General features: G+C 42.0%; 1 protein-coding gene across 2 annotated transcripts in view; it reads right to left on the minus strand.

Moving 5' to 3' along the window:
• ITGAL (integrin subunit alpha L) overlaps window positions 1-20723 on the minus strand; it is a 67048-nt gene that overhangs the window by 24593 nt on the left and 21732 nt on the right. For both annotated transcript variants that reach the window (XM_088142580.1, XM_088142581.1), the window contains exons 3-18: window positions 17697-17791; window positions 17305-17369; window positions 14660-14774; window positions 13600-13730; window positions 11034-11179; window positions 9844-9988; window positions 8508-8658; window positions 7718-7785; window positions 6653-6785; window positions 5583-5731; window positions 5336-5473; window positions 5021-5224; window positions 3707-3837; window positions 2591-2751; window positions 838-989; window positions 292-420 (exon numbers count right to left, since the gene is read on the minus strand). In XM_088142580.1, the coding sequence (XP_087998706.1) occupies window positions 292-420; window positions 838-989; window positions 2591-2751; window positions 3707-3837; window positions 5021-5224; window positions 5336-5473; window positions 5583-5731; window positions 6653-6785; window positions 7718-7785; window positions 8508-8658; window positions 9844-9988; window positions 11034-11179; window positions 13600-13730; window positions 14660-14774; window positions 17305-17369; window positions 17697-17791 (2113 nt within the window). The remainder of the gene's footprint in view (window positions 1-291; window positions 421-837; window positions 990-2590; window positions 2752-3706; window positions 3838-5020; window positions 5225-5335; window positions 5474-5582; window positions 5732-6652; window positions 6786-7717; window positions 7786-8507; window positions 8659-9843; window positions 9989-11033; window positions 11180-13599; window positions 13731-14659; window positions 14775-17304; window positions 17370-17696; window positions 17792-20723) is intronic.

Here is a 20723-nt window from a genome sequence, read left to right on the forward strand (position 1 = left end):
TGCAAGATAGGAAATATTTACACCTGTCCAGTGTAATATCTTACCTTGCTGAAATTTACCAGATTGAAACCCATCTCTTAGTTCTCGCCCAGCCAACTTTAAACCAGTGGATCCCATCTATCCGCATCCTAGGAAATTCAGTTGTCTCTAGCTGCTGAAGTTCAGTTTCACTCAAAACAATGTAATTTCCTGGTTTCCTGCATTCCCAGTTCTTCTGCCACAAGCCACTAAACCACATCTGCCTTCCTGGCTAAATCTGTTATTCCCCCCACCCTCCAAAGAGGCTCTCACCTCCACCACTGTCCTATTGCTTAGGGGATTCAGAATAGGCCTGGGCGGTCCGTTCTTCAGCTCACCGTCTTCCTCAAGGGACAAGTTCACAAGGAGCTTGATGGCTGACAAGTAATCCTCAATGCAGTTCTGAAAGGCAATGGAGGGAGCTGCTGTATAACTCTTAAGCAAGGATTCTTGTACTGGTAACGTGGCTAGTAACCACCACGTTAGCAATATCCGAGACTGGCCGACCTTCTCAACAAGACGCTGGTGCCTTCCTTGTTACACCAAAGCATGGGAGGAAAAGAATCTAGGATCTAATAGCTTTCAACAATAGATTCCACATTTGAAAGGAAAGTCATTTGCTGGAATTCTTGTGCTCTCACTTTCTCCTTTCTCCTAATAAATCTTCTTTGTAGATCTATGACAGACCTTCCCTGGGGCTGGGGTATGTGTGGGTCCTCATAGCCGCCTCCACCTGTACCTTTGGCAACACCCAAGATATGCCTGTATAAATAACTTCACCCCAAGTAAGAGGTTTAAGAATGAGAAGTTTTGATTTACCGTGATATTAATTTCCTCCAGTATGCACACCGACCCTAGAGAGATTTCTTTGTCCCCATTTATAACATTATTGCCATTCCTAAATTCTCCTCGGTACTTCACCCTGTCTGGGTCAATCTCCAGGTGAAACAAGAGTTTGGCAGAGAGATGTCCTGAGGAGGGAAGAAAAGGGTTTGTGTGTACAAGGCAGAGCAGAGACTCCACAAGCCCTCTGTCTCCTTTGGTGGCTACAAGAGCATCCTCTATACTGCAAGGAAACAGCAACCCTCTCCCCTGTGGCTTAATAAAACAGTGCAAAATCAGTACAGGAAGTCCTCGTTTAGCAACTGCCTTGTTTAGCGACCATTCGCAGTTATGACAGTGATGAAAAAGTAACTTTGTGACCAATCCTCACATTTATGAACTTCGCAAGTCAGTAAAGCAAAGGAAAGCTGAAGTAAGATTATAAGCACAGTCTTGGTTTCACTTAGCAACCACTTTGGTTAACAACCGAGTTGCTGGTTCCATTTGTGGTCGCTAAACAAGGGCTACCTGTACTTCATACCTTTGTAATGCTTTATGTACCTATCTTGTACATAAGATTCCCCCAACCATTTTTGTTTTTCTACGAAGTCTAAAGTGGCACTATTAATAAAACAGCACAGCACTTCACGTAGTCATTTTATCACAAGATCTTCCTTTATTGTTACTATTTATTTGACCAGAGGGCATTCTTACACCATTTAGTGAGAGCCACTTGGGTGTAATGGTTAAGGCACCAGACTAGAAACTGGGAGACTGGGATCTGAGTGACCCTGGGCTAGTCACTCTCTCTCAGCCCTAGGAAGAAGCCAGCAATGGCAAGCTAGTTCTGAAAAACCTTGCCAAGAAAACTGCAGGGACTAGTCCAGGCAGTCACCAGGAGTCAATGCTGACTCAAAAGCACACCCATACAAAAAAAAATTCCATGTAATGCAGGTCCTCTGCCGTGTTAATGAATAACTGCCTCCCTGCAACTTCATCCTGTTCTTGCTTTCCTTGCTGCCACATTCCAAATTATCTGATCCATTGACTGCCCTATAGGAACCAAGTTTGTTTGTTTGTTTGTTTGCTTATTTATTTATTTGTCAAATTTATGTGGCTGCCCATCTCCCGCAAAGTGACTCTTGGCAGCGTACAATAAAACCCACTATTAAAACCTACTACAAAGCCAATTCAAAACAATTAAAACAAGAAACATCAATGACAATTTTTAAAAAGTTCCAAGGAAAAGGAGGCTTTTCTCCCTTTTAGGTAATTAATGACACAATTGTGCAAACTGGAAAAAGTATTAGGAGGAATCATTAGGGAAAGCTTCCAAGGGGATTATCATAAGCAATGGGGGCAGATCATAAGGCCAACGCCGTTGCTGCATTGAACAGAAAACCATTTTAAAAAGGCAGAAATTCTCAGTGGAAGCAGTTCATGAAAGACACAGCTGAGTCCAAAGCCTTGGTAGTGCATTGCTAGCCCTACACCCCAATTCTGTATTAAGTGGAAAAAAAAACGCATGAGGAATATAGTAGGACACCAGCACAGAAAACACTCCAGTGTAACCGACTGGCCGATTCTACACTGGGATTCTTTCTAAGGTTGGCAATTCCATAGGACAGCAGTAGAACAGAAGAAACCATGGGCTGTTTTGACTTGTCTCACGCAACCAGTGTGACTGTTGGGTTCTTCTTTGGATCAAGAACAGGATCCCACAGTTTGGTTATCCTCCAGCATTTCTCACCTGAATAACTCTTGATGGCAAAGCTGTTAATGAAGCAGATGGTAAGTTTCAGATTTATATTTTGCCATGCCTTGCTATCCCCAGAACATTCAACATCTTTCACCGGAATTTCCTTGGGCTGGAAGGTCACTTGTGTGGCCACATTAACAATTGGTCTGGATCTGCAAATACCAGAAAACAAAAATAATTTACTAGTCCCTATGGATCAAAGCTTCTATGTCTAGGTGAGTGGGGAGGAGGGAATCACCATTTATTACAGAAGAGAAAGAAATGTAGGAGTTTAATATAGTGGACTACCTGTAGATTCCATGGAAAGGGAAAAGCACTGTGTTTATGCAATAAACAATTAATTTAATTTAATTTAATTTAATTTAATTTAATTTAATTTAATATAAAGAATAATTTTCCAGCTTAGACAGACCCCCATCTTCCTAATATAAACAGTAGTGCCTCTGTCCTGTAGTTCACTTCCAAACAATCCAGGGAACTTATTTCCAATAATTTACTCCTCCCCATCTCAACCAGTTAGAATAAGTTCAGTCACTTTTCACAAAAGTAAGGATGCTATATTTTCTCTTTTTCCCCAATTAGTTATTGTTAACAAGAATGACAGTTTTCCTTTATTCTGCCCTTAATCTGCAAGTCTTAGTTCTGCTTTCAGAACAGGAGAAAGAAATGGGGGGGGAGGGGAATGAGTTTTTCTTTCTCATGCTCATATGGTCTCTCACATAAATCTCAAATTCCTTATTTTCATTATTTAAATGAAAAAGCTATATTTTCAATTATTCTAATGAAGCATCAAGAAATGAGTGTCTTTTAAATATCTAAAGCCTCTTTTAATTCTTGTTATAGTATCTTTTGAGGGTAACAAAAAGCTATCCATACAAGTTGTGAAGTTTTCATTTTGACCTTCATTTAGATGTAATCCTTTCTCAAGTTTATTGTTATTGTTCTAGGAAATGAAAACTCTCTAAATAAATTCCTAGTTTAAGAAAGGATGGAAACTGAAGATGTGCATCACATGTCCTACAACTGATCTATGGTCCTTCCTCCACTTTCTGAAGTCTTACAGCCCCACATGGGACAACCTAAGAGTATGAATTCTCAGTCACTTACTGGAGCACCACCACCTTTCCCAGAGCTCCTACTGCAATGTTTGTGAGACCATCTCCACTGAGGTCTGTCTTTCCATGGATGGACTGTCCAAAGTATCTCAGGCCAGGAGAAATGGTAGCTCCAGTAATTCTCTGCAGGAGATAAATGCTGTTGACTTACATGGAACTAAAGTTTCAGACTGGAAGGGCCTTTAGACTGACCCTTTCGAACCATCAGAAGGGTGGTGCTTAAAAGACCAATCTTTTAGGCCACATCTTAATACATTTTATTACTTTTTTGGAATGATGATAGATGGTCATCCAAAAGTATTTTTTTTAAATGCAGCTACCCTTCCCAAACCTGGAGTGAAAGAAAGCAATCAATGACTTCTTCCATTGGTAATCCTCCTCCTACCATCACCCCATCATTTCATATCCTTTTTTTTTTTTTAATTACAAAAGATCCATTAAGGAGGGAGCAATAGAATAGATGCAAGATTTCTTTGGTCAGTCATGTTGGGGCTGTCCATCCAAAGACATAACATTTGACAGACAGAAGAAGCCTTGGAGACCATTGTTAGCCTCCCCAAGTAGACCAGACAGGAAACACGACCAGATGAGCTAATTCTACTTTATTGTGAGGCTACATTAACAGACGCTTGCAAGCCTGAAAGTACAAATCTCCTGCCATCTCCTTACAGCCTGAGAAGTTAGGGAGGGTCCCTTCTGAGCCTCTTTCTCCATCCATTATGCAGCTGTGGGCTATTCCATCTCTTATCTGACTGTTCCCTAGGCAGCATCTCTTCACCCAGTTTCTCAAGGTCTTTCCCACATACCGTTACAACTATGGAGACTCATCAATGCTCTAGGCAGCTAGTTCTAATGTTCTTCCAACCCAGAGATTGATTTTCAGAATGTGAAGTGAATGTGTCAGAAATGTTCTGTGAACCCTTGTCCTGAGCATGTCTCCTGATTGATGGTGACTTGCACAGAAATGTTCTGGGCAGGTCCTGGCTAGCTGAGTGCCCTGGGCTCCCAGGAACCTTTAGTTTATTTCTTATACAAGTAAAAGGTACATTCCCCTTCAAATTGAGCTCCACTCCTGGTGATTTTCCAGACACATCCATGTAGTTTTATTGGCAACAATATGGAAACAGTTTACCATTGGCGTCTTCTGGGATGCCTACAGCTCTAGCATTTACTAGTGGTTTCCAGTCCAAGTACTACTCTGATCTGACCTGCTTAGTTTTGGAGGTCAACAATGATCAGCTGGGTGTGGCATGCTAGCAAATCTCTCAGGTGACGCTAGCATGCAAAATCATTGCCGTAGTCATACCTGGCTATACTGCATACGCAGAGTCTTCTCGTGGCTGTTATAGATGTAGACAGCTCCCCTCTCTTCATCCTCTAAGGGAGCTCCTACAGCCACATCCACCTGTCCATCCCCATTGATGTCTGCCAGATCTGTGATGGCTGCTCCAAATCTGCCCAAGGGGTATCCTAAATCCCCATTAAGTTCTCCAAGAAGAATGAGATTATCCTGGAAGGAAAGGTGTCTTTGAGAAAGCGTTCACTCTCCGAATCTATAATGCAATGTGGCGATCCCACACATGTATAGAATATGTGTTGCCCTCCCATTTTCCTTGCTCACCTCTTTCCAGCCATATGCATAAACCTGACCTCCTCTCATTTCTGTGAAATATTGCTGGGCTCCAATAAGCAGCAGATCTGTTTCTTGATCACCATCTATATCCACAGTGCAAAGCACCCCACCAAAATATGACCCAGTCTGCAAAAGAAGGATTAAAGTGCATATAGTAAAAGGGCAGAGTATCAGCACAGGATCCCTAGTCATATACAGTATAATAACAGCTCCTTATGATTCTCTTTTTCTTTACCTGTTGCCCTTTAATTTCTTGTTTTAATGTCCAATTCTGACTGGTGGCATTGACCTCAAATAAGAGGACCCTTCCCAGATGTTGGTATCGAGGGGCACCAACAGCATAGAACTCTTTCTGATGATGCTGGAGAAACCCGAGTGCGTACCCTGTGAAGGTTAGAAACACATAGATGGAAACACCATAGAAGGGTTAGACCAAGGGCCTTCTGCAGAACAAAGCAGCTTATCCTTGAATTCTGCCATATAGTAGGGAGGGTTAGAAACTCTGCCTGAGCTTACACACGGTGTTATACCATGTCTTGTTTTCACTATGACTTCTTAAATAAGCCACAATAGCTAGATTTACACATCACACTGAGCCATAGTTTGTTTTACTTACTTGGGAAAGCATATCAGAACAGCTAGGCTCATACATCATGTTAAACTACAGAACATGGTTTATAAACCATAATTATTGGATTCACACATTACGTTAAATTGCTTCTCCTGCTTTTTAGCAATTGGTCTTTAGAGACCCATACAAACTGTTGAGTCTATGCAGCCATCAAGGCTATAGGCATAGATTTCATAGAAGGGGGTTAGGAAGGAAAGGTGTCTTTGAGAGAGTGTTCACTCTCCGAATCTATGATGCAATGTGGGGATCCCACAGGTATAGAATATGTGTTGCCCTCCCATTTTCCTTGCTCACCTCTTTCCACCCATATGCATAAACCTGACCTTACAAAGGCATCTTCTATCCAAATGCTTAGTGAGTGTCACTATTCATACTTAGGAATAATTTTAAGTGTATCTGAAACAAGAGCCAACCACAAGATTGAAAGACAGGTTGACTCATAACCCTATGTCCCATAGAAAAGATGGCTATAAGATAGCCATCCAATTCTCTAAGATAAGCAACAAAAAAAAAAAAAAACCCTCCAATTTATACAAACATAGAGCTGAAAAGAAAGATCCAGATCCACCTTTCATAAACTGGCACCCACAACTGCCATGATCCCCAGGCAATGTGATGACGGATGGGAAAGAGTAGTTCAGATAATATTGGGAATGATGGCATTCCCTACTCACCCAAGTATGCCCCTTCCATCTCTTTCCGGACTGAGGGAGTTGTGATGAATCTTTCACCGTCAAAATCATTCTGCTGTTCTAGAATGCCCCCAGCCCAATTGTCAGCACCCACAGCACCTAGAATCACCCGATCCTGCAGTCAAAAAGATCTTGCTTTACAAAGGCAGGTCACCAGGAAGCAGAGATTACAGAGATTACAATCTTATAGATGCTCATCTAGGAGTGTTACTCAGCCCTGATTTGCCCTTAAAAACAAAGGTTTTAGGGATGATGAATCTATACAATTGCCTCTGTTTCACTATGTTTCAACCAGAGTGGTGGGTGGATCACAATGACGGTTATGGCTTGATCAGTCCCAGACTGATCAATCCACAGAACTCCTTGCTGTTCATCCACTGGCTGCTTTTCCTGCTATTGAATAAGATAAGAATGTCTGCCTGGATAACTAATCATTTGCAAAGGAAGTCCCTTTGAAAAAGGCTTGGGAAACAAACACGGAGAAGGAGAAAGAGCAAGTGTGTCTGAGCTCACTCACACACCCTGGATCCATTCATTTGTTATAAATATACCTCAACCTTTTGTAATCAAACAAAAACCGTTTGGATGGAAGCAGGGAGGAGACCACCTAGCCTTGTGGTTTTGCAACTAGTGTAATGTTTGAAACTGTCAGAGGAAAAGGAAGAAGAGTAATATACAGCATTTCTAGCAAAGTATTTTGCTGCCATACCAACATGACAAATTAATTTCAGGAGGAATGGAAATGAAGAAGACCCTTTCCATACAGCTGCAGAGAAAATGGAAAGGTTGGGAAAAGCACTTTTTTTTTGCAGGGTAAACAAAAGACCTCATTGGACCTCACTTCACAAATGGAGGAGTCTCCAAGAAAGGAGAAGCATTTGCCTTACTGGAGAAAACTCCTTTTTTGGGAATTAAAAAAAGTAAAATATAACAAAAAGAGAAGAATGAAGATTCCATCATGCAAATATGCGGTTCGTAAAGTGCCTCCTTCCTGCTGCCATAGATGGGAGCAGTTTTGGGGGGGGCTTTACAATCCTTCAGCCTCACCTGGGATATATCTGCACTGAATCCGCTGGATGACAATTCCAGGTGGAAGGAACTGCTGTCACTGGTACCTGTCATGAACACAGATGGGAGGCAGGGATCAGAGAGGCTTTTGCATAAGTATTGCCCCCTCCCATTCCCGAAACAGTGGGATCTGAGGATCAATTAAAGACGACCAAATTTTTACGGTGGTTTATGAGAACCATATGTCCACATAAACAAATCCAATTTAGGATTTCGATGTCCATCACCAACCCCACACACAGATATGGAAAATGACTTCGGGTATCTTCTGAGTGCATTACCCTCCCATTGAGCTATTCCAATCAAGGTTTTTGTGGAATGAATGAAGGGATGGCGACTAGGGCAGAGGGTCTGGTGTCCTCAAAGGCTGGAAATTTGCCAATTCTCTTTTCAAAGTTGGCTTCCGTTGCTGGATAAAGTCCGCTGGAAATTCTGCCTGCCAAAAGCTATGTTAGAAGCTCCAGGCATGTTGGGCAAAGCACATATGTTGGAAGGTTCTACTGGAATAGGAAGAGTTCCTCAATGTGGTACCATTCAGATCAGTTGAGAACATCTTCCCAGATTCACAAACTATTATTGCCAGTAGAGATGTAGTCCAAACACATCTGGAGGGCATCAGCATGGAGAAGGCAGGTAAGTGTCCCCATTTATCAGTTTCTCGATATCAAACATCAAACACAATTAAGACTCTATTTCAAAAGCAGACTGATGTAGCATTTCTTCCTCAATCTTTCCAAATAGACCTCAGCCCTTACTGGCCCCAACTTACCTTCAATGGCAAAGATTTTAGACTGGAGGTCATTGAAACTGTCTTTAAGCTGTTCAAAACTGGCAAGGATTTTAAAAAATTGATCTGTGGGTTTTGAGGCAATCAGTTTGAGATTCTTTTGGGACTCAGCTGTATGAAGGTGGATACCAATCTGGAGAGACAAGAAAGGAACTATTAAGACAATGTTTTTGGTTTCTGTAGTCAACCTTGAAAAAGGAGAACTTTGAAAGGTCTAGAAAAAGGAAGAGAGCAGTAAAGAATCAGGTGCATGATCATTTGTTACATACTCTCCATATGATCATAAGAAGTAAGAAGATCAGGGGTCAAAAATACCATAGGCCTGTGCTTTCTTTGGAAAGTTTGTTTAATTTTTCTGTTTAAAATGTCTCCCACACTATAGACATTGATGCTATTTAGCTGCAGAACTGTGTTTTGGGGAGAAGGAGGTTCACGTTTCAGAGAACAATGTAAAAGAAGAAAGGAGGGGTGACGTCACTGCTTTTTTGCCATCTCTGGTTCCAGCCCAACCAGCCACTGATCCACATAGCCCAACCTGGTCATTAAATCTGTTAATTAAATTGTGAGCTAATCTTCCCTTGCCCTCTACAGCCTGTGTCAGCCATCAAAACACTGTTCCTCTTCCTCCTTTCTCCCTCTGACTATAGCACCTTGACTGCAAGGCACAGGTGTTTTATTGGGAAGGTTAGAAAAACAGAGGGCTTGGTTTTCCTGGGGCCCAGACTGGAAGCCGTATAATCATTTGTCACCGGTAGCCAAAGGTGAGATTGCATGACACGGGAAATCAGTAGCAGAACCATCCCTGGTTGGCCTATTTGTGGCACTGAATTAATAGAAAAACTGACTTAGTACCAACAAGCAATGCAGCAGCTGTAATACTTAGAAAATGAGACCATTTGATATTCTTGGCAGGTCTCAAAAGGTTGGGGGGGGGGAAGGTAAGGAAGATTGGATCTGGTTAATCTTTGAAGGCAAGATTTGCAGGAAATAGCAGGCTGAGAGGAGGAAGTTGAAAAAACATTCTTGAAAAAGGCAATGGAAAACCACTTCTGTATTGTTGCAAAGAAAACCATATGGCTGGTTCAATGTAATGATCAGAACTCAAGTTCAACTTGAGGAAGTCTTGAACTTTATACTCAGAAAGGTACAGGATTAACTTTTGTTAATACCTGAAAAAAATTCTGAGATTATTAATTGAAATTTATTTCTTCACTTTTCTCTTTTTGAGATACTTTTGACATATTAACAATGAATGAAAGTAGAGTAGCAGAAAAGTGTAATGTGTAGGGTAGATGGACAACACTTCTGTATACTTTACCCCAATGATGAGGCGGAAAATGTTCTTTTTCTTGACAGCTTCTATATGTCCCTTGTCCACGTCTGTGGCGTCCCCATCCGTGATAATGACAATCACTTTGTTTGCTTCTTTTCGCATGCCACGTTCGGGAATGAAGACTTCATTTCTGCCACCAGCAAACACAGGAATTACTATCTAAACCAGTGTTTCTTGAACTTGTCAACCGGGAGTTGAAGTCTGCACATCTTCAAGTTGATAAGTTTGAGAAACACTGATCTAAACCAAGGAAAATGCTGAGCATACTTTAGCTATTATGACCTGAAGGCACCTTTAGAACTTTAAAGCTCTCTAGCAACCTTCCCATAATCTGATTCTTCCAAATGTGGTCTGGCTAAACTACGCTAACCCAACAAGGCAGTCTGCTGGGGTGAATTGAGGTTAAGGCTACTATTTATGGAAGAGATCTAATTTGGGAAGCTGTATCAGCTGAAAGTTAATACCGTTTGCCAAAGGACAGTGCAGGCTTCATATTAAATTGTCTCTCTTCACTTCCATCACCATTCCCAAGCTAGATGCAGAATCTAGCATTATTTATGAGCTGGTTTGTACAACACAGTAAGCCAAGCCAGGGACTGATCATGGCTAAACCACTTATCTATCATTTTCGCATCAGACAATGTGGCAAGCTACAGCCATCTGTGGTTATCCCACTTTGTAGTGACTAGATGGCTGAAACTTCCAGATTTCGTTTTCCAAACATTTTCATAAGACAGCAAAAAGCAACGAATGAACTGGGAGATGTTTTAGATGGGGAAAGCTGTATATTGCTTCTCAGCTTTATGTCCTGCGGGAATATCAAAAACAGGAATGCCACTCCAGCTTCCCATTAATCAATGCAGAGGTTGGAAACATTTTTTTACTACAGTAAACCAGCTTTGGGCTACATGCCCGACTGTACCAGGCAAAATGTAATTTTCAAATTGTGGTTAAAGCACTCCTGCTCCTCAAATTTGATGCACGTTCCAGGTCTGGATGTCATGCTTGATTAATCACCAGAAGTTTCTGTGCAATTGTGTCCTAAATTTTTGGAAAGGAGACACCATCCTACATCTCCAACTTGTCTTCACCTCTCAAGCTGCCCCTCTCCACCCAACCTCCCAAAGGTGGAAAGGAAAGGAGAAGAAAGGAAAACTGAAAGGAAAACTACTCACGCAACAAATTTGACGGCTGCGAAGGTGTTTGTTAGGAGCTGGGCATGTTTTACATTGGCCAAGAGCCTTTCAGGATTTGGATCTCTGATATAGTCATTAAAATCAAATTCGAGTTGGGGATCGTTTGAAAACTGCACGGCAGCGAACTAGAAGGGTGGAACGAGAGAAGAGAATGGTGTTAACGGCACGGCTGCAAAGGTCTTGTGCAGAACAAAGCGCCTTTCTCCTTGCCAAAGCTGTCGGATGAAAGGGTGCTATTGAAAATCATTCATATTAACCAATGTTAATCTGGAGTAAATCTAGAGCCTTGGAAGCTCTAAGAAGAATTTCCCAGCCTCATTTATAATTAAGGCAGCCTCCTTAATTAAGAGAGAGCCTTTTTGAACGATTTTCTTGCCAACCTCTCATAAGTTGCCCTTTACGAAAAAAGAGCCAAGGGAGCCACTTTCTGCCTATGGATTATTTATGCCTACTCTTCCTCCTGTTCCTTTTCCTCCCTCCCCACACCATCTCCCAGGGATTGTAATTTTGTCAGTACTGACTCCATGAAGAAAGAGACTCAGTTGGAATATTTTTCTGAACTTAAAAACTGTAGAAGCCTAGCATGCCAGCAGGGGCATCGACAGCGTACAGTTAAAAAGTCATAATGGCAGCCACAATGGTGTGTTCAAAGCTTCACCTGTTTCTCATGTGTGTCATGCAACACACATATAAAACAAAGCTTTGATCATGCTGTTGTAGTTGCCATTTTTTAATGTCACAAGTCATACATTAAAAATAGATGGAGTTTCTATGGCACCGTTGTGGCTGCCATCTTTTGACCATGCCCTATGGGCACCCCTGCATGTCAGGGAAGAATGCCTCAATGTGCTGGTTTTGTATATGTGAGGAGTGACAGGTTTTAAATATAAGGGAGGAAATTTTACTTGTATTTCAAAATGCCATCCACTAGGCCACTTTTGGGCTACATTTTTAAATACAAATAACTCTTCGTACTTAGGGGCCTTTCCTCATTTCTGAGTTAATGTGCTATTCATCCATTCTTAAGTTATGGATAACATTCAGCATAAAATTCACTGTCTCCATTGCCTATCCTATTCAGCCTCAGTTAAATCTGTTCCCAGTCACTGTCAAATGGCACCATCCTGATTTGTGAGGTGCCAGCCCTTATAGGTAGTCCTCGCTTAATGACGCTAATTGGGACTGGAAACTCATGTGGTTTTAAGTCGAAAACCACATGGCCAGGCTGATTAGCAACAGCAGTTCCAGCAGTTCCAGTTGCTGTCGTTAAGCAAGGACCACATAAGTCATTAAGTGAGGACCTGACATGACTTCCTGCTGGCTTTCCCATTGACTTTGCTTGTTGGAAGCCAGCAGGGAAGGTTGCAAATCACGATCATGTGACCGCAGGGATGCTTGCAATGGCCATAAGTACAAGGACTTGTAAATCTGAATGGTCACTAAACGAGTGGTTGTTAAGCAAGGGGCTTAGTTTTTCCCTCTGGCTTTTGCCCACTATAATAGTATGTGGGAATGACTTTGGGAGACAGGAGGAAGAGCTGCAGACTAGAAAATCATCATGCAAAAGATATCTCAGCCCACAGAAAGAGAGGGAGCGTGGGAGGCATTTCAGAAGGGACCCTCCCTAGTTTTCTGGAGAGTAAAATAAAGGAGGGGAAAAATACTTTCAGACTGGCAAGATTCTGTTAATATAACCTTACAATAAAGGTAGAATTAGTACTCATGGTTGGTGCTACTTTGAAGGGCTGGCACCCACCTTTTTCAACATATCACCATCCAGCAGGGAAAATCCCACCAATTAGGACACTGCAGCAGAAATGGGGAGGGTCTGACTTCAGGACCCTTCCTGCCTGCCTGCTTTCCTTCCCCAGTGAAGAGCCTTTACACAGGGGCTGGTCTGCTTCAGTGCTCCCATTAGACAGTCTTTTGCCTCCTTGGGACTATTTCTGCCCTGCTGTCTTTTTTATTTCCCAGTATTTTAACTTGGAAGTTGTCCAAATAGATCATGGGATGAACAGCAGATAAACCAGTCTGGGGATAAACCAGTTTACAAGGGTTCCACAAAATTTGGCTGTGCTCCCAGGCCTGCGGTTAGGTTGTTTGTCAGCCCCCAGGCAGGTTTTCTTTGGTAATGTATGGAGTGATTTACTTATACATGTAAACTGCCCAAAGTCATTTTGGGGTTGGGTGGCAAGCAAGAGGGAAGGAGGCAGGCAGGCAGGCAGGCAGGCAGGCAGGCAGGCAGGCAGGCAGGCAGGCTTTCTGCTTACCTTTAAAACAGAAATATTAAAATAGAGATATACTGTTTAAATGAGAGTGTAATGCTGGCTTGGAATTTAAGAACTGAAGTCCCAGCATAACTGGAGGGCACTAGGTAGAAGGAGGGAGGCTGCTGTAGTCTTGATTCAGATCAGAAGTTCATGCCTACAATCTGCACTGGGGAAAACAGTCTCCCTGGCCAAAAAAGTTAACTCTGCCTCTTAAAAATTGAAGGTTCTTATGCAGAAACCCACCCAGTACATGGTATTCAGTAAGTACACCTTACATGTACAGAACTGTTCTGCAATGCACTCATGACGTCAATCATGAAGTCCTTGATAGTCTTGAAGTCAGATGGTTTCATGCTTCCTGACCCATCAAAAAGAAACACCAGATCCACTTTCCCTTTCAGGCACTCTGTGGGATGAAGTGAAAGAAAGAACATCTCGGGTGAAATAAGGGCAGGGAGGACAAAGCTGGGATTTCTAGGCTGTTGAGGTGTCAGTAACAGGTGTTTGGCACACCTGTTGATTGGTGTGCCAAAAATTAGATAGGCCTAGGACAAAAACATGCATGAAGCTGGACAGAAACTAAACTGGATTTGATTAAATATTCTCCAAGTGTTTAATAACTCCTTTCTTCGGTCATATTAACAATTACAATTTGGCAAAAAATTCTGTAGAAGCCACACCTAAGACTAAGACAATACTGGGGTTTGAAGCAAGGAGGTAGTCTGAAACAGGACTAGCAAAGTGGAACAGAAATGTACAAAACAGCACATACTGTTTTTCAGCAATCTATACGATCTCAAGAAAACTTGAGAACAGCTCAAAGGGTTGATTTTTCACCCTGCTCTTTTCTAGGATCCTCCTATCCAAGTCCAACCCTGTTTACCTTTCAAAGATCAGCCAAGATTGGCTAAGAGCCAGGAGATGACTATTATTAATTTTACAAACTTTAAACTTAACTTTTAACTTAAAAAAAATTATACAATCGCTTATAGACGTAGAAAAGCAGGATATACCTTTAACCATCAAATAAATGAAAGGAAATGATGGATACTAAAAGATTTGAAATGTTTTTTTGCCTTGTTAGGAAGTCAGAAACCCATTCAGTGCTGGAGGAGGCAAAGAATTAAATTTGCACTATTGGATTGGGGTTCTATTAAGGTGTTCCTTAACCAAATTCCCCCCAGATAAGTCAGACTCTGATTCCCACTGTTCTCAATCCTAATGGCTATTGGGAGACTATGAGATACTCTTACACACTTGGAGGGCACCAGAATGGGGAAGTCTATAGGCAGAAAGGCAGAATTTTAAAATATTAATAATAATGTATCTCCTTACTTTGATATCCAGTGGTTATGTTCTTGGGGTTGTGCAGTTTGGTGTCAAACAGGTAGCAGATTCCACTTACATAAAGATTTTTGTCACAGTGTTGTTCAATGCCTGGCCCACATGCCTGCAGGAGAGAAAGTTTTACTGTTCATATTGTCATCATGAAAGTGAAGGAAACTGGAGACAAAGAAGGGGAGAGAGTTAGTGGCCATTTGGAAAACTAAAAGGATGTTGGGAATCTCAGAAAGGGGATTCCAGAATAGCAATGTAGATCATCAGTCCAGATGGGCCACTTCTATGACCTATAGCAGATTTCCTCAATCTAGTACCTATTAGGCATTTTAGAATTGTAACTCCCAGGGGAGTCCCAACCCAACCAGAAGTTGACAAGTTGGAGAAGGCTGAGCTAAATTAAAGAAGTTATTTCAGCTTTGGACCCCAAGCAGAACACTGATATAATGGATGGGACAGACCTTCTCAGCTGTAGCCCCTTCTCTCTAGAACACATTGCCTCCAGAAATATGGTTGGCTTTCTCATTCCTGGTTTTGTGGAAGCTTCTGAACAGTTTTGATTTTGGAAACATTTTTATTATTCAAATGCTTAGTAAGGATAGAGCAGCCATCAGCTTTTATATTTGCTTTTGTTGATTTCTGGGGGGTTCTTGGTGTTCTTTGAACTTACTTTCCTTCCTGCAGACCTTTCATCTCCAGGCTGGAGAACATCATCAACGCAGCGGGGAGTAGAGTTTGCTGGCACTTTATATATGGTAGCTTGTCCTATAAGCCTTGATTGGGGTATTGTTTCTTCCCTGATTGGTTTTTGGGTGGGCGTCATCTCTCCTTTGATTATTCTTGTTTATGTGGTGCTTCCTTGGGTTTGGTTAGTAGGTGTGGGATGAAGAAGGAAGGGTTAAAGTCGGTTTGCTCTTTCCTTGATCTTTTGTTACTTCCCTTCTTGAAAGGTTTGTAGATGGAACTTATTTCAGTAAGTCTATTAATGGTCAGAGTGCCATGTCTGTAGGAATTATCTTATGTTTGTGGATCTCGCTTGGTCTAAGATGTCTACAGTTTCCCATTTGAAATTGTGGTTGAACATGTCAGTGTGTTGTGAAATTAAGGAGTTTTTATTGTGTCTCCTGACTATCAGTTGATGGTCGTGGATGCCTTCTCTCAATTTTCAGCCTTTGCCCCACACAGTGGTTTTCACTGTCCTTGCACTGTATGTTATAGATGACTCCTGTTATGTCTTCCTTGACTGGGGGTCTTTGGGTTGCTGAGGATGCTCTGGATAGATCTTGTTGGTTTATGGGCTACCATGATGCCTAGGGATTGTATGTTGGAAGCTCCAGAGATATTTTTCATATAGGGTAGGCTTATCCTTTTCACAGGTTATGCAGGTTGGGTAGTTGCTGGTTGCATGGATAGCAACTTTTTGTACATGGATATCCGTTGTGTTGGAATATGTTATATAGATAGTCTATTTCTGCTTTTTGGAGTTCTGGGTTATTGCAATGTGTTTTTTCTTGTCTGTAGAGAATTCTGACATCGCTTCTTTTGTGTGCTGTTGCTGTGATAGTTGAGTATTTGATCTCTGTGAGTTTTGTGGTGCCCTTGGGTTTGTAGCTTGCCCTTGTTTTCCCTGTGGATGAATATGTGCAGGAAGGGTCCTTTGTTGTTGTTCTCTTCCTCTCTTGTAAATCTGATTCCATGGAAGGAATTACTGATGATTTTATATGTGGTCTCTAGTTGACCTTTTTATATATATAATGATGAATGTGCTGTCCACATAACTTTGGGTTGTATCTATAGGAGGACTATTGTTTCCAGATGTTGCATCACTATTTTTTGCTATGAATCCTGAGATGGGTGATCCTCTGGGTGTTCCTTTGAACTCTTTGTATATTTGTCCATCAGACTGGAAGTAAGTGATGAGGAGAGGATAGTAAGGACCAAAAGTCTGAGCGTTTGAATGTTTGTGGGTCCTTTTTCGGTTTGGTATTAAAGATGTGGGGGAGGTTGTTATCTGAGATTCTTCACTGCTCAGAGTAATTTCTTGTTAATAATACATTAATTGACCCATTAACTTCCAAAAAAATTCCCCTGCACAAGTTTGATCAAAATATATGGAAGCAGAGTAAATATTTGTCTGCAAGAAATTCTGCCAGCATTTTAATTCATGTGTAAGGGAGGGGGCTTTGAGGGGGATTTACCTCTATCATTATCTGGGTTATCCTTGTAAGGATTCCTGGGTTCTAATGGATTTAGATCAGTGTTCCTCAAACTTGGGAACTTGAAGATGTGTGGACTTCAACTCCCAGAATTCCCCAGCCAGCATGGCTGGCTGGGGAATTCTGGGAGTTGAAGTCCACATATCTTAAAGTTCCCAAGGTTGAGAAACACTGATCTAGAGGAAAGAGGCAGAGGGACACTTGTACAAATGGACACCATAAGCATAAGAATTGTAACCATATAATAAAGAATCCTTCCATTCTGAAGCTTCTGTAGCTCACTTAAATACAGCTTTTCTTCAAACACTGGTTCAGCGATGAGAAGCAGTCTTAAAGATCTACCTCTGCCTCTCTCAAAGAGCAGTTGAAATCCCTGCCTGCTCAACCGTGAGCCCAAATTCACCCTCCCTTCCAGAGCCAACTCACAATCATCTTATTCCCCTGCATATTGCTTGCCAGGGTCATGCCAAGGTGAGGCACCGGGGAGTTCTCTGCAAAAACGAGAGAGAGAAAAAGAGATCTATTGGTTAATGCTGAAGGAGATATAACCTAAATATCCTCCTTATCCATAGATACTAATCTTTTAAGTCAGTTTCAGAACACATCACCCAGCCTACGGGCCGTGCCAGACATGTTTCTCTTTCTCTTCTCTCACTTTCCTCACACACACATAGAGAGTTTACTATGCGCACTACGATCATGATTGCAGCTCTTAGAAACGGTGTCTGGCTGCAACATCATGGCCCTTGCTCCACCATTGTAGCCTCCAATGGGCCTTTCACTCACGGCCACGAAGAATTTAAAATCCTTCACTTTACCCTCGAGCGGAATGTCCTTGCAGTCTTTGGTCTTCAAATGACATTGGTAAACTTTGCCTGTGGAGTTCTGCTCCCCAGGAGCTCCCACAATGATCCTGGAAAGGAGGAAATAGAGGGTGTGGGATAATATTAATCATAAAAGGTTAATTTTTCACTAATATCCCCAACTACAATGCGACCTGCTACTGTTTCTTCTCAAAACTGTTTGAGAACCAACTCGGTCCTGCATTTCTTGGAGGAGAGAGAACAGACAGGGAATACCATGGGCCAGTCTCTGCTCTCTTTCCAAATGACCAAAAAAGGTAAATTCTAATTTGATATATAAATAAATAATTAAAGACGCTCCTGCAGGTCCTAGAAGAACATTCTTGTCTACCCCCCTCCATGCGAAGAAGAAATAAAATAAATTGCTAACCCCTACCTGCCTGTTTCCCTGTTTTCATGACAGGTTGTATGTGTTTACCTAGTTATTTGCAAAAAATCTGAATATTTGTAATAGGGTGAAGCTGCCAGACCACGAAGCTGTCATTCCTCCCGCATTAAAACTCCCACTGAGAGCAGTGAATGAAGCAATACACTATATTCTGTCCTTAATGTTGTACCCAGCTATTTCCCCCCAAAGCATCAAACCGTATTATAACCGGCATCTGTGGCTGAAGTGGAAGAGAGAAGGCAATGGATTCTGAACAATGCCTATAGACCGGCAATGGAAACAGGATGCAGAACACTGCTGCAGGGTGGGGTGGGGGAAGCAGAAAGGTTGTGATGCAACAAGAATCCCTTCACTTTCCAAGGCTCTATCCCAGTGTTTCTCAACCTTGGGAACTTGAAGATGTGTGGACTTCAACTCCCAGAATTCCCCAGCCAGCCATGCTGGCTGGGGAATTCTGGGAGCTGAAGTCCACACATCTTCAAGCTGCCAAGGTTGAGAAACACTGCAGTGAAGTATAAGAAGGAGGAGGAAATACAGCAAGGATGCAGACTTGCAAGGTTCTCTTTTTATAGCCAGTCTCACTAACCATAGTTTTAGCCTTCACATGGAATTGATTTCCTGGTCTGGTTTACCTGAAGGGCTGACCCCCATGGACTGATCTCTCGGTGGGACAGAAGGTTTGGCAATGCGGTCAGCACTTCTTTAAACCAGCATAGTTTTCTGCCAGCTCCTGTACCGGATGGCAGCACTGTAGCTCTGCCATGTGGAAGAGCCCAGAAACCAGTGCATTGTGGCAATGTCATTACATGAGGAAGTTGCACCATCTGAATTCCTGCCCATCATACTGCTGTAAAGGGGAACCCTACTCTTAAGATAAGAGGTATCAATCTTACTTCCTTCCCTATCCCCACTGTTAGCTTTGCTCTCATTTCCTCAAAACCTACCACTGGATATACTAAAATAAAAAGGGAAACTGATTGGGGGAAAAAACTACCTTCCCCCTAGCTACAAATAATACAGAGAGAGTAAACATGCCCTTAAACAGAACAGGGTTCAAACTCAAAACTAGTGAAAGTATCGAGCATGAATATACAGTCATTTTCCAATTTCCAGCCAAGTGTACTGTGGTCTGGTGTGGGCTGTGCTTGATCAAAGTTTGTAAGGCTGTTCTCTGAGCTCTTGGGCATCCAGGTCACCCAGGAGTCCTCAGGAGATCCAGGTGACATTTGAGTCCTTGGGGACACCCACAGGCATTTTCCTTGTTTTTCTTTTTAATAATAATTTTTATTCAAGGATGTTACACAGTGATAAAAACAAACCTACCGCTTTAAAGAAAAGAAAAGAAATAAAGAAAAATACAGAACAAGTGAATAAACGGAAGAAGTAAATAGAAAAAAGAAAAGATATAAAGAATCAGCTTCTGATCTTCTTTACAGCGTTTACAAATAAATGGATCATCTATCCTCCCTCATTCCCTTCTTCCCATATTTTATCCTTTCTAATCATCAAACCCATAAGTCATCAGCTCATTTTTTTCTGTTTTCAGCAAAAAGTCACCCACAGGCATTTTCCCTGACACCCACGCAGACTCTCTAATCTGCCTGACCTTAATTTAAGACCTTTTTAAACACAAATAAATGGGAATCTGCATCAACCTCTAACCTCATCCTTATTTATAAGAAGGTCTTGGTGGGAATACCATGGAAGTCCCCTAGTTGTTCTTAAAAATGGATACTGAGGTTGGCCCCAGCCCAGAGTATTCTTGAAAATGTCCTCATCTGCCCAGAAAAGGGTGTGGGTGTGGGTGAGTATCACAAAGAGGATCTTGGAGGTCTACAGTTGGCGGGTAGAAAGTAACTCAACCCATTCTGATTTTTTAAATGTGAGTTTTATGAGAGGACACAGGTCTGCAACAGCCATTTTGAGAACAGGCAATCCTTGCGCCACAATTGCTGGGTTTTACAAGCTCATCATTAAACAATCTCACACTTACAGATACGCCTGCTTGCTGACGAATGTGGCCGATCCCAGTTTTAAACCTTCTATACCAGTTTTATTTGTTTTTTTTTTAAAACTGGGCCTTTAATAAACAACCTGAATTTGAAATGGGAAAGTTGAAGACATTCACGCTGGAGATTTTTATTGGATGGTGAACTGGGCTGCTGATAGTCTGTGTTAGTCAAGGGAAAGTTAGCCAGGAGAGAGTTAGTTAGCTGGGGTTGACAGGCATACGAGTGTAGGAGGTGTAGTAATAGTGAGTAATTGTGGGAATGAGACTAAGCTGGGTGTGCAGAAGTACCCTGCCAGCATGTGGTGGCTGAGACTGGTGGATTGGAGTGGTGGATTAGAGCATGCAGGGATGTTAGTGCAATTTGGTGCTGGGGGTGGTTCTCAGGAGGGATGTGATGTGGGCCCCTACTGAAACTACAATGGTCAGAGGAGTAAGGTGAGGACACTTATAGACCAGTGTTTCTCAACCTTGGCAACTTTAAGATGAGTGGACTTCAACTCCCAGAATTCCCCAGCCAGCTGGCTGGGGAATTCTGGGAGTTGAAGTCCACACGTCTTAAAGTTGCTAAGGTCGAGAAACACTG

The sequence above is a fragment of the Python bivittatus genome, unplaced genomic scaffold, assembly GCF_059951505.1.
Source record: "Python bivittatus isolate LINGU-HERP-01145 unplaced genomic scaffold, Pbiv_v1 ctg000440_np1212, whole genome shotgun sequence".
NCBI classification, from domain to species: domain Eukaryota; kingdom Metazoa; phylum Chordata; class Lepidosauria; order Squamata; family Pythonidae; genus Python; species Python bivittatus.